General features: G+C 41.9%; 1 protein-coding gene across 4 annotated transcripts in view; it reads left to right on the top strand.

Annotated features, from left to right (window-relative positions):
* Positions 1 to 6,668: 6,668 nt before the first annotated feature.
* The window catches only part of TRIM55 (tripartite motif containing 55), a 38,571-nt gene continuing 30,599 nt past the window's right edge, over positions 6,669 to 14,640 (top strand). For 2 of the 4 annotated variants that reach the window (XM_081919299.1, XM_081919297.1), the window contains exons 1-4: positions 6,671 to 6,988; positions 7,582 to 7,754; positions 12,044 to 12,209; positions 14,145 to 14,240. In XM_081919299.1, coding sequence (XP_081775425.1) covers positions 6,821 to 6,988; positions 7,582 to 7,754; positions 12,044 to 12,209; positions 14,145 to 14,240 — 603 coding nt within the window. In that variant the 5' untranslated portion in view covers positions 6,671 to 6,820. Of the gene's footprint in view, positions 6,989 to 7,581; positions 7,755 to 12,043; positions 12,210 to 14,144; positions 14,241 to 14,640 lie in introns of all 4 variants that reach the window. The other 2 variants (XM_081919300.1, XM_081919298.1) reach the window with 2 other exon arrangements.

Raw genomic sequence — 14,640 nt, 5'->3', positions numbered from 1 at the left:
TGAGTGCTACCTATTGGGTGGAGAGGGGTGGATCCTTGTGCGGATAGTGAAAGAGGAAATAGCCTATTATTACCCTGGGTGCACACAGGGAGTTAACAAACTACGGGTGAAACGTGGACCGGAATGTGCTGAGAACCAGACTATGGATGTAAAATAGAGGATTTATCATGTTTAAGTTTATATGCTTGGCGTTTTTTACAAAGCCCCTCTTGCGAGCTGGGCCAGTGGCGCAATGGATAACGCGTCTGACTACGGATCAGAAGATTGTAGGTTCGACTCCTGCCTGGCTCGGTGGTGGTTCACTTTTGCGGCAACACTGAATGTATTTTAAGATGTTATAAAATACAGTATACTATGGAAGGGAAAAGCCAGAGTTTGGTAGGCTGACTTGCCCAAACCTGTTCTCCACCCCCTGCACCATCTTCTCCTCTAGATAAACGTGGATCTGAAGCGAGAATACCACAAGATGGTAACTCAGTACATGATGCTCTTTAAGAAGCCAAAGAAGATGTAAATAATGAAATATAATAAAATGTCTGCTAATACAATTTCGACATTACTATAAGGGCAACATGGTTGCAAAAAGTGCATATTAACAAACAGCTTCAACCCTGACTTCATTCATACAGGAAAAGCCAGGGGATTCCATAAATGTAAGGTGTACGGGAACAATGGGTATATTTTAGTACACATAGCACATCAAAATGTAGGCAATTGTTTATAACAGAACCTGAACAGTAAATTCTGTTTAAGGACTAACAGAGCAATCTAATGAGAAGTATGGCCCGTTGAATTCAGTGCATTTTATTCCCAGATAAACGTATTTAAGATTGGAGCCTAAGAAGCCTAAAACGTGATATTCAGTCTTCCACTGTCTAAATTCGCACATACCTGTAAAAGAGAATATCACATCTATGATAAAGATCCGGGATTTCTGAAGCAAACTCAATCTGCGATCTAAGAGTATTTAACAAGGTTTAAACATTTCGATGTTGAATTTAGAAAACAACATTAAAATGGACCAATGCGAGCCAGGCAGGAGTCGAACCTACAATCTTCTGATCCGTAGTCAGACGCGTTATCCATTGCGCCACTGGCCCCTTACCTGGGTGGGCTGTTTGCAAAAACATAAACCAGAATTTAGAGAATGTTAGCGTTTTGGAAACCATGAACAAGCGAGGGTGTTATTCTTTATTTTGCAACTCTTTATTTTGTACTCATTCTGACAGGTACAACAACTTCAGGAGCAGGCGATATGCCACACAAAACAAAATGTGATCATTATGGTGGTGCGGACAGCGCTCTGTTTAGCTAAAGCTCGTTTAGGACAAGCAAATAAGAAAAGCTCGGGACTGGGATAGCTTCAGTGCATGTGTGTGGAGCTCGTGATGCATTCTGCGCATGCTCGAATGCAAAGTGCCTTCTTGCTACTGGCGGTTGTGTATCTCTCGGGAAAGGCGTTTGTATGTCCCTTCGATAGCTCAGCTGGTAGAGCGGAGGACTGTAGAGGAACTACTTCTAAAGGAATCCTTAGGTCGCTGGTTCGATTCCGGCTCGAAGGAGATGTGTTTTTTGTGATTGACCTAGCCATCCGCCCTTTATAATTCAAGAGTGTGGTGTGTTATCAGAAGACGTGGTCCATTCACCTCCCCCGTAAAAGGATGGAGAAATAATGTGTCTGATTGTTATATATAATATCTTACACTTGGCAATGATCATTCTGAAGCATAAAATACCATATTTTCATATTGCAGAATAAATGTGCTGCTATTATTCCTTTGGAAAGAACATCATTATTCTGCTTTTTTAAAAAAAGATGAAGGAGGGGGAGAAAGATGGATTGGAGACTACTGTACAGCCAGGCTAATAAAATAGAATTGTTGATGTATAGTTGCTTTGCTTCTGAATATAGAACCAGCCCTTTAAGCAGCTGTTTTTACCACACCATCAATTTTTCATGGGTGACACTCTGGAATCTTTTTGTGGTACCCGTTCAGGCTTTCCAAGCAAAGGATTCTTCTCGCCTTTCCAGCTCCTTCTTATCCACATCCCAAGCATGTTTTATTAATTTCTTTAATTGGTTAGTTTTTTAAGAGCATGTTTACTAGGGATGACGCCAAATAAACCTTATTTCTGAGTAAACATGCGTATCATTGTACAAGTAATCCATTAAAACCGTATATGGTTTGGTTATTAATACCAAACAGTCTCGATGGAGAGCACAGGGGGCAAAGGCCGAAGTGGAGTGACCTAGTGGAATGGGGCCCCAGATGAGGCAGAAAGACCCTGGACAGGGGACAGGTTGAAGTTTCCCAGGAGAATAAAAGTTTGCTTTTTGAAGCATTCTCTTTGTGATTTCTTTGTGTGGGTTTGAGGTCCTGTTACTGTTCCCAGGGCTGGAGTAAGACCTTAAGAAGCCCTAAGCGCTTAAAAGATTTTGGTGACCCCAAATATAGCTAATTCAAAATAGAAACAATAATACACCTTAAAATAAATTTATATTTTTTGAAATGAAACAAAACCTACAGTAAGATGGAAAATAATGTTTATTTTCTATACTTCCACTTTATTTCTAATTGGGAAAAAATTCCCTCCTTTTTCTAAATGCAAAGTCTTTGATCAGATCATCAAAACTAATCTTAGGTGACACATCTGCTTCTATATCTAGTAGAGATAAAGCATCCAGCTTGCTTTGTTGCATGGTTGTTCAGTTGGGATTTTTATTATACTTCATCTGAGAAAAGGAGTGCTCAGCTGAGCAATTTGTGACCATTAATGTTCAAAATCTGGCAATGGAAAATTTCTGTCATGCCCCCTCCTTCCCATGATGCCCTAAGCTTATTTTGCTTAATGGTTGGCCCGGCCCTGGCTGTTCCTCTCTCAGATGGATGACCTACTCGGTGTTTGAGAAAGAAATCTATGGTTAATGGATGATGGACAAAAGGAAAATTCCACCACCTGCAGAATTTAGCCACCCAAAATATTTACTTTTGAATTCCCAAATTGGCATGCAATAAACCTAGTACAGTGGTATCTCTGGTTGCGGACATGATCTGTTCCGGGGTGCCGTTTGTAGCCTACAAAGTCCATAACCAGAGTGGCGCTTCTGCGCATGTGCAAAGCGCATTAGAGAGCTTCTGCAGAACATGTGTGCGTGTGGCAAAACCTGGAAGTAAACACTTCTGGGTTTGCCACGTTCTTAACCCAAAAAAAGGGACGCAGGTGGCGCTGTGGGTTAAAGCCTCAGTGCCTAGGACTTGCCGATCGAAAGGTCGGCGGTTCGAATCCCTGCGGCGGGGTGCGCTCCCGCTGCTCGGTCCCAGCGCCTGCCAACCTAGCAGTTCGAAAGCACCTCCGGGTGCAAGTAGATAAATAGGGACCGCTTACCAGCGGGAAGGTAAACGGCGTTTCCGTGTGCGGCTCTGGCTCGCCAGATGCAGCTTTGTCACGCTGGCCACATGACCCGGAAGTGTCTCCGGACAGCGCTGGCCCCTGGCCTCTTAAGTGAGATGGGCGCACAACCCCAGAGTCTGTCAAGACTGGCCCGTACGGGCAAGGGTACCTTTACCTTTACCTTTTAACCCAAAAAAACACAAGATGAAGCATTCGCAAGAAGAGGTATGACTGTATCTTGTCATCAACAGCACATTTCTATGCACATCTACACAGGAGAAGGCCCCACTGTGTTCAGTGTGACTTTCATAGAATCATAGAACTGTAGGGTTGGAAGGGACACCAAGGGCCATCTAGTCCAATCCCTTATAATGCAGGAATCTCAACTAAAGCATCCAAGACAGATGGCCATGCAACCTCTACTTAAAAACCTACAAGGAAGGAGAGCCCACAACCCCCTAAAGTAGACCGTTCCACTGCCAAAAAGCTCTTACTGTCAGAAAGATTTTCCTGATGTTGAGTCGGAATCTCCTTTCTTGTCCCAGTATATATAGGATTGTAGTCTACATCCACTTTGTCTCTTGTGTATGCAGATAGTAATATATTACACCCAGTGCTTTTCTTTACTAAAAAAATGTTTAGGGGTACTCTCATTCTGACTCAAGAAAATCACCATTTTATAGTTCAAATCAGGGAAAATAAATGCAGTAAATGGATAAAAGTACAAAGATTCACAAAATGTTTAGGGTATGCGTACCCCCAGAAAAAAAGCACTGATTACATCTGCATATAGGTTGACCTAACCCACAAAGGCACACACCTCCAATGTCCCCCAATGGCAGACGGATGCCAGCAATAACAGACATCTGTATGTACTGCAACGAGATTTCCTTTTCAGCATGCTTTATATAGGCTGAGCACTATAAACATGAGATTCTTGCAAAACGTACTTTACCAGCAGAGGTATCTGAAGAGTTTTGATTAGTTCCATTTTATCTGTCAATAACATAACCTACTAGCAGCATGCGCAGTATGAAGGCAGGCACTACAGTTTGCTACAGTAAGTGTGATGGATATTTGGCTTAAACTTGTAGACATGATACGTACCGCTTGTACAGTTGTGTGATGAAGTATTGGCAAATAGCAGCACAGATGGCTTTGCCCTAAGATTAGGCCCCACATGCCAGACGTGATCTGGGAAATTGTCATTTTAAAAATAACTTCAGAGCGAGTGCCAAGATTTGAGAGATCCATGTGTCTAATAAACAGATAGAAACGCAGCATGGCCCAGTGCTGGAACTTAGTTATTGGGATTATCCTATGGCCATGGAACCCAGCAAGAATTATCACCTCGGCTCAGCCAATAAAAATGGCATGCACCTTCACTATTTTCCTGAGTACTTTAAACGGGGGGATGGGTTTAGGTTGTAAAAAAAATATTAAGTACTTAAAAAAAACCTCTTCCAAAATAGCCACAGTCAGAGCTTGTCTACACAGAATATTACAAATTACGTCTCTCCACCCCCACCCCAAGTAATGGGTGAGGTGGCACAGTAGTACTGAGGAGTCTTCTTCCCCTCCAGTGGCCTCAAAGGCAAGAATAACAAGCAGTTCGTATTTTATAGTCCTTTTAATTCAGTCATCTGGTTGCAAGACAAGAATCCATGTCTCCACACAAAGAGAGACGTTGGCTACTCTGAGCTCCACCTCTTCTGTCCCCAACAACATCCTGAGTGCCAACGGGAAGTCACAGGAGTCCCACCCCTCTGCCATTTTTATTCTAGAATGCGGAGGGACCGACGGGCCCTTCGAGATGGAGGATTCCCTGTACTCTCCAGCTGCACCCTCCCCTCCCCTGCCTCCTCCATTATCTTGTAACTAAGCAATTCTTCCTCGAATGGTATAGCATCTCTCTCTCTCCTGAAACTGCTGTAGACAAGGGGCCCCCCGAAGCTTCCCCCTCCTCCTCCTCTTCAGAGGGAATCTGATCGGACTGAGTGCGCACTTCCCAGTCTTCCTGTTCCGACCATTCCCTGCCACTTGAAAGAGTCTCAAACCAGGGGTGACTTTGGTCTTTCAAATTTCAGTGGCACCTCATGTGAGGACCTAATTCTGCCCCCTGCCTCTTGCCTTTTGTTCTACTCAGCTCACTACATCAAAGTTGTGATTCCCCTGCGGCAACACCCAGTGGGGCGGAACAGGATGCCCTGCCCTAAATCTGCCTCTGCTCACATGTACAGGTAAGGGCATGGTTGCTTTAGAATGACATGTGCATATATAATGTGCAAAATATCAAGCAAATTAAACTGTCAGCGAGGTGTTGAAACGAACCATGTGGTGGAAGTGTCAGATGGCCTATGATTTCGGGAGGCAAAGAGCACATACCGTAATGTAAGTTGTGGAAATGTATGGCTTGATAGGAATTTGTTTTTGTTAATGATGGATCATTTTGTTAGGTATCTTAATTTATAAGAAACAATGAGAAAAGAATAAGAAGGTGATGGTAAATTCAATCTGCGAGACAGCTAAATACTGTTTTAGGCCCAAAATGGTGGGAGTTGATCTGGGTCAAATGTAGACCTGATGATGATGGTACAGCTGTATTACCTGAGTACTCTGCCTTTTTTTTAGTTCACTTGACGGGACAGACTTTATTGGCTGTGTGCCCACGGAATAACCAAGAAACCCACTGAAGCCCTTTTTATTTGAAAATCCAGGAATCCTAGTTATGCCTTCATTTTCTCTTGAAATGTGCTCACAGCACTATATAATAACTGCACATTGTTTATGAGTTGCTTCCATTGCCTGGGTCTCTTTCTTCGATGTTGCATTTCTGTTGTTGTAGAGATGGCCATCTCCATATGTACAAACATACACACACATATTCTTTATTGTGCTAATGCCACTTGATTGAGGATTCTGAGGATATTATCTTATGCATCAAAAGTGTGATGGTGGCAATTCTTTTTACCACGCTAAAAGTTTCCTATCATTTCTTTTCTTCTGTCACCTTGCTTTCCGCTGCTGCAGTGAAGCCTTGAAGAACCAGGCTGCATTCTCCAGTCAGCTTAACATTTTAGTTTTTTCCAGAAGGGTAAGTGCTGCATGTGTTGGTGGCAACTGTCCGTTTCTCCCCCTTCCTTCTTAAACGCAAGAATGTTGATCTCTCACCCCTGTGAGCCGTCACCTGTCTAAATCTGTCCTTGTGTCAGATGCATATATGGAGAAACTGAGTATGGCAACCAATGACGTTCTGCTTCTAAAATAGACCCAGCTCTCTTCACTCAGTTAAAACAATGTCCTCCAGGGAAAGATCCTCAAAGGACATTTGATCTCACAAGCTTTGGAATTCTTTTAAGGGACCTAACCCGGAAACCGCTCGGCAGCACCCTAACTCTGAGCCTATGCTCCTTGGAATCGCTAGGAGATGAGCACCTCTCTTAATTACAAGTCTTTTTCCAAAGAGCAGCAAACTATGGATAACTTGGAGAAGCAGCTTATTTGTCCCATATGTTTAGAGATGTTTACTAAGCCAGTGGTTATCCTCCCCTGTCAGCACAACCTCTGCAGAAAGTGTGCCAACGATATCTTCCAGGTAGATCTATTAAACTTTTTAAAATTCCAATAAATGTTTATAATACTTTCATGTTACAAAGGGGGGAGGGGTATCATTTAATAAACAGGATTCTCTTTAAAAGCAAAAAAAGAGAGAGAGAATTAATTAGGCACATGGGTTCTTTGTTATTTATCTTAAGTGTGATTTTGAATCTGTTACATTTGTAAATGTCCCTTTTATTTATATAGGCTGAAATGTTATTTCAAGTATTTAGAGATATTAACACACATACCCATTCCTGTTGTTCCACAACACCTCTAAAAATGGCAAATTTCTCTCTAGCATAAGTTGTCATTATATTATTAGCTTCCAGGCTTGAGCAACATTATATTTGCAGCTATTTCTCTTTCTGTGTACTTTTTGGGCAGTATTTTTCCTGGTAGTTTGGCTTTGATGACCTGATCCAGGTCCCCTGAAGTCATCAGAGTGACTGCATCCAGGTATTAGATCATATCTTAAGCAGATAGTGTGAGATGGACCTTGTGATGTGGAAGTGAGAGCAGTTGTCAGAAATAACTGTGAAATATTGCATGCTTAGCTTTACAACTTTGTTTATTGTTTGGCAAGAACAGGCCTCGAACCCTTACCTGCCAACCAGAGGAGGCACAACTGTGGCATCAGGAGGCCGATTCCGCTGTCCATCTTGTAGACATGAAGTAGTTCTGGACAGGCATGGAGTGTATGGTCTTCAAAGGAACCTGTTGGTGGAAAATATAATTGATATTTACAAGCAGGAATCTACCAGGTAATGGACCGATTTTTGTCCTTGAAGGATTGCCTATGGATGCAGGTTCCTGACTTGGTTGTGTTTGCAACAGAAATGCATGGATTGGATTCCCCAAACCCCAAATCGAGACTTCTATTATAAAAATGAGCTATTGCTGCCCATTCCCTGTTAGAACGTCTTTCCTCTACCCCATTCTTATTTTAATTCCTCAAGTCAACCTGGAGCCTTTATCTCCAGATAGCTATAGAAAGAGAAAGCAATAGCAATGAGCAGTGCTTTTTTCAGGGGGTACTCAAAGGTATGCAGTAAGGCACTTTTTTGTTGTTGTTATTAAAAAGTGTGGCACTTACTGTAACAACTTCATGGTAAAAAGGTAAAGGGATCCCTGACCGTTAGGTCCAGTCGCGGACGACTCTGGGGTTGCGGTGCTCATCTTGCTTTATTGGCCGATGGAGGCGGCGTACAGCCTCCGGGTCATGTGGACAGCATGACTAAGCTGCTTCTGGAGAACCAGAGCAGTGCACAGAAACGCCGTTTACCTTCCTGCTGGAGTGGTACCTATTTATCTACTTGCACTGTGTGCTTTTGAACTGCTAGGTTGGCAGGAGCAGGGACTGATCAACGGGAGCTCGCCCTGTCTGGGGATTCGAACCACCGACCTTCTGATCGGCAAGCCCTAGGTTCAGTGGTTTAGACCACAGCACCACCCACGTTTAGAAAAAAAAAAAGCACTGGCAATGAGCACCATCAGCATCTGCTAAAGGTAGTGAGGCCCCTACATCTCTGGTGGTTGCTCCGCTGCTGATACTGGTTAGGATTTGCTTTGTATAAGGAGAAAGGTTTGCTCACTTTACCCTTTGATTGGGAGCTTCATTTTACAGTACAGTACCTAGTTGCCAGAGTCCTTCTGTAGACTGGCCCAGAGAGCAGCTCAGCTGCTTCTCCTCTCCAGGTGAAAAAGAGGTGAAATGCCCTTTTATACTGAAGGCATTTGAACAAGTGCCACTTGCTTGACAAGCTATACTTGCTGATTTTGCTCTTCTACTTATGCAGCCACTGAAAGTGTGGAAGCCCTGCCCTGTTTTTTTCACCAGGCCACCTTAGATGCAGGGGAGAGAAGAGCTTAACACCTCCTCTCTGGGTCAGTCTACAAGAGCTCTGAAAGGACTTGGGCAATCAAGTAGTCATCATAGTGGGATGCATAAATGCACCCATAACTGGAAGAAATGGTTTGTTTGTTTATTTAGCTTTTTTAAAAAAGACCATTCAACATGAAAAGAGCAAAGCTGAGTAGAGAAATAGAAAAGAAAAACACACCATATAAAAGCAATGTAATATCATTATCATCAAAGCCAATATAAAACAAGATCCATGTGACCTCATTGTTTCCCACACAGCCATACTAACACTAACCTGGGAATGCCTGTTTGAAGAGAGTTTTTTTCAGCATATGCAGAAAGACCAAAATCTGGCTTCAAATCACTGCCCATACATGCACTGAAACCAACAGTTTTCTGTTGATGATTTACTGCAAATCACTTAAAGCACTTGTCCACCTGCTTCCACAGCATCTTTCTCTAAGCTCTAGATCATGGGTAGGCAAACTAAGGCCTGGGGGCCAGATCCGGCCCAATTGCCTTCTAAATCCGGTCCGTGGACGGTCCGGAAATCAGTGTGTTTTTTAATCAGTAGAATGTGTCCTTTTATTTAAAATGCATCTCTTGGTCATTTGTGGGGCATAGGAATTCGTTCTTCTTCTTTTCAAAATATGGTCTGGCCCCCACAAAGTCTGAGGGACAGTGGACCGGCCCCCTGCTGAAAAAGTTTGCTGACCCCTGCTCTAGATGCTGGCCTTGCCAAATCCTAATACACTCTCTCTCTCTCTCTCTCTCTCTCTCTCTCTCTCTCTCTCTCTCTCTCTCTCTCTGTTTTCATAATTTCTTTCATTGACATATTATGTGCATATTATGCCAATACCAAAACGATGTCAAACCTAGCAGCACAATTTTATACGTGTCTACTTGGAAGTAAGCTATGCCCTGCTAACTGTGCACAGGACTGTAGCTTTAATGACGCGGATATTTTCTGGCTGCCTCTTCATGGAGCGTTGCAGAAGAAGGGATGCTGTTTTGAAGAATAGAGAGCATCTCTTCAGCGACGTTTCTCTGGCTCTGTAGCACTGTAATTGAAATCTGAATAGGTTGCCAGATATTATTGTGCAAAAGTCTTCCCTTGGGAAAAGGCTGTATGCCAGAAACTGAAAAGCTATGTTATTTCATATAATTGAGCCCGTTCCTTCTAGGATGGCAAGATGAGAGAGAGAGAGAGAGAGAGAGAGAACAGGTTTCTTGAACCTTTAACAGTTTTGTAGAAAAGGAAATTTCTGTCTTCTACGCAACTATTAAATGTGCAGGAAGGAACTTTTTCTTTCCCCCCTTTGTTTGGTCTTCTTGGTTCCTTCTCCATCTTGGCAGCTGGGCTATTATAATCTAAGAGAGTCCATACTTTCAATACTCTTCAACACTGATGTTTGGCTTGGAAGTCAATTTGGAACTGAGAAGCCATGGAAAGGGTTAAGCACCTATCGGCTCCCTCTGCCATTTCTCTGCTCTGCATCTCCCCCTCCCCCTTGCAACACACCCTGCTATTTTGCTTGGTAATTTAGAACAATTATCAAGTTTACGTTTAGAACTCTTAAATTGCCCCCTTAAATTTTCCATACCTAATTTGATTACAGTACATATATGGAGCCTATCTTACTGTGCAGGTCTTATTCATTTCCTTCAGTTCCATTTCACCTTTAAGTGCTAGAAACCAGAACATGGGAACTTCTCTCTCTGAGTGCAGGATCAGTGTAGTCTAGGGGGAATCTATTATTGTGTACATGGGTTGAAGACCAATATAGAGTAAAAATGGGCATATTGTGAGAGGATTATACATACTGGATCTCTGAAAAACAGCCTCTGTAAACTTGTGCAAGGACTAAGTTTTAATTTATATATTTTTTAACTGTTGCTATATCTGTATTGTCCCTGTTATACCTAACTGCAAATTCAAATGTATCCCTATCGTGTTTTATGACTTCCTTGATATTGTATGTGGGCTGGAACTGGTCTGTGACTGAAATAATAAATTCATCATCACTTGTGCAAGGAAACAGACAGGAATTCTTTGGGGGTGTTTATATTACCATCTGAGAGTGCAAGGAAGGTTTTTTGTGTGCGCATTTCACAGCTCCTTCCCCCCCACCCAGCTGTTCACATCTGTATGGCTTCACCAATGTCAGATTGCATCCCTTCCAACATGAAGCTGCCCAAAACTGGGACACAGATTGCAGCCTCTCAAAAGTGCCTTTTTGGGACATGGCACCCCAAAATGCATATTTTTTAGCAGCATGACCAAAAAAAGTACAGCCCGAAATTACGCAAGATTCCAGCAGCCGTTTTTTCGGGGCAGTTGACAGGCATGAGATTAGTGCAACACCAAGGGGCACTGGCGGGGTAGAGATGTTTCTGCCCTGTGCAAAGGTATTCCTCTTCCATGGATATGGTCTTAGTGGTGTGTCCATAGGCCAATTCTGGCTCCACATGTCCTTCCACAGTGAGGACATAGGTTTCTAGGCAGGAGTTGATCATGGTTAGGGTTTGCCAAATGTGCCTTCCTCTTAGCTCGTTTCTCCCTTTCATCCTGAGTTCGAGTGTCTTCAAAGTCCATGACACCTTTGGTAAAGGCTGTTCTCCAACGGGAGCGCTCACAGGCCAGTGTTTCCCAATTGTCAATGTTAATACTACATTTTTAAAGATTTGCCTTGAGAGAGTTTTTAAACCTCTTTTGTTGACCAGCAGCATTATGCTGATGTTCATACCTTGGCTAGATATGATTTAGGAATAACTCCAAGAAAGTTCAGGAATTTTGGATATGAATTTTGAATAATGTTGTGTAAACATGGATTACAAACCCAGCACTGGAAAAACAGTAAGTGCACAGTAAATGGAAGTGTGAACCCAGCATGTTTTCAGATTTCCCTTCTCTGTTCCCCGTGTCACTCTTTTGTATCGTATTCTTCTGTTGGGGAAAGACCATAGTTTGTAGTAAAGTGAATTACTTGCATACAGAAAGTCCCAGATTCAGTACTTGGCATCATGACCAGGATCAGGTATCAGGGAAAGCTACCATAAGTCAGAGGAGACAGTATCAGGCTAGATGAACTGGCATTTTGCCTATTTTATTTATTCATTTAACTTTTTAAAAAGTGATGCAGATTGGGATTTGGTTTTCTTATTCTTCTTGGTGAATTCCATTCACAGGCCTGAAAGAAAAACTGAACAGCCAATGTGTGAAGAACATGAAGATGAGAAAATTAATATTTATTGCCTGAACTGTGAAGTGCCGACATGCTCAATGTGCAAAGTTTTTGGTGCTCATAAAGATTGTGAGGTTGCTCCCCTCACAAATGTTTACCAAAGACAGAAGGTAATTATTATTATTATTATTTTAAAGGCTTCCTCTTAATGCATTTTCATCAGTAGAATTCTAGTAGTTTTTGAAAACAAATAACCATAATAAAATTCTCTCCCTGGTGAGGTCCTCCACCAATGTTGCGGGATTGCAGTTTGATTGTCCCAGTTGAAAAACCCAGTCAGAACTGTATACTATTGATTATGTGTGATGTGAAACTCAGAATGGAAGAGCCCTACCAAGGTCATCTTGTTGAAGTCCTGTGCCCTGATAGGGTCTTTTTGACTTTTCTAAATCTACCCAGCCTTTTGTTAATACTGGCATTACAACCAACATGTTGATTAGCCTGTGACATGGAAACCTTCCTTACCAATGGAAATTGATAACACAACCAGGAATGTGAGGCGCTGACCAGTCCAAATGGTGACTTGGGCCGCTTTCATACACTATGGCCATGTGGCTATGTGGAAGAATTTATCAGCGTTCCCCCCAGAGCTGCCACAGTGTATTAAATAAACATGCCTTCTTTCTTTTTCTCATTTGTTCTGCCAAACAAAACTCCTTATTTTCAGACCTAGCTCTAGGCTTTAGGGGTTCCCCAGCAAAATGTACTTTTCTAAGTCCCCTTCTACCTCTGAGCACCCTTTTCTTGGTGACATAGGCTTTTATTCATGGTCATAGCAGATAGCAGTGTTCCAATGAAACTGCCATTTTAATTTCCCACAATGCCCCTGAATGTAGCATTGCTCTGGTGCATTGGAGGAAATTTAACTGATCGATTCCAGATTCCCACTGTGGAAAGTGACCATTTTAAATGCCCCGGAACAAAAAAGTGGTGTCTTAGTACCTTAGCAGCAGCCTGACGAAGTTGTGTGCTAACACCAGCCCCAATTATTAGCTTTACGATTATTGTTGTTGTTCTCCTCTCAAACCTTACCAGTTTGTCATTTTCTTTAAAATATAGTGACCAAATGTGCACAATATGTGACTAAAGACACATATCCTAGAGCCGAGAAAGAGAACATACTACTTTTTATGAATCAGTATATTCATGCATACTTTTCAATTAATAAGGAAATGTTTTGTTTTGCAAGTAATTTCTTGAGTATGGAACAGAAAGGCTGGGCTATGCTCCTAGAATCCTTTGCTGCCATCTGTACAATATCTCTTTATTTTTAACCCGGCATTCACTAAACAGCTGTTTATTTGGACTATCCTCTGGAGAAATGCAGCTCAATTTCTTGAGAGTCCTAGTGTGGCTGCCACTAGACAGAGCCAGTTTACAAGTACAGCCTTTGAATGGAACCCATAATTATATTTATTTGTGAACACTATGGCTGGGTAGATGCCTTTGGGGGTGGAAACATCCAGTTGAATACACTGGAAGCTGTCCATGGCTTCCTCCTTTCTGAGATAATTAGAAAGAAATGATGTTTAACAAAGATATCTGTGAAATCCATGAATATGCATATCAATGATTATATATCTGCTAGAGATAATGTAAAACCTATATATGCGTCTCCTCCCAAATTGCAAAATTTAGGCGGTGGTTCAAATACTTTGTATTCAAAGCAAAAATCCCTGCAAAAACGAGCAATTCAGATAGGCTGGAATAACCTTTCAAGAAGCAGTCTAGAAATAATTTCAGAAGGATAAAATAAAATCCTGCCAATCAAATTTTAATCCTATTCCTATAGGAACAAGATCCTTTAATGAAATAAATTGTGGTGCAGATTAGCTTCATCTACTGCAAAAGGATATTTTGGAGTATTTTCATGTCTTTGGGGTTTTCAAAAGTAGAATTTATTGTACGTTCCTATAGTAAAGTATGTACATTTCCCAAAAATAATATTTGTGTGGGAGGGAGGGGCAGATGTCGTTCCAAAAATGCAAGCAATAAGGCCACAGAGTTTTATGCTCTCCTTAAGTTATGTTTATTTTACATTATAGTCTGAACTCAGCGATGGCATTGCTGTATTAGTGGGAAGTAATGACAGGGTGCAAGGAATTGTAACTCAGTTGGAAGAAGCCTGCAGGACAGTTGAGGTAAGAAAGACAATTTACGGTAGATTCTACCAAACTAAATTCTGCTTTAGAATTCTAATTATTGCATACTTACATAGTCTGTGGTAAGAGCAAACAACTTCGATGATGGTGCAGTTTTAAATGTCTCATTTGAGACTTTTAATCTAATTTACTCTAAGAGGTGTGACTGGAGACACACATAGTTTTCAAGATGCACAGAGCTCAAAAGCATGGTATGTTATACACTAGCACAATCTATACCATAAAGAACACCGTCTTAACCATTTTTAAATGGATCATGTCTTCTCTTGGGGCCAGCATGGTGAATGCTTCGTCCAGATTATGCTACCAGCAGAAGCCAGGAATAACAAAGGTGTCCCATGACAGAAGAGCCTGTCAACTTTACAGCGTAGGCAATGGA

The sequence above is a fragment of the Podarcis melisellensis genome, assembly GCF_964234715.1.
Source record: "Podarcis melisellensis genome assembly, chromosome: 7".
NCBI lineage: Eukaryota > Metazoa > Chordata > Lepidosauria > Squamata > Lacertidae > Podarcis > Podarcis melisellensis.
The sequence above is the reverse complement of the archived record's forward strand: the minus strand, read 5'-3'. Positions and strand labels throughout refer to the sequence as shown.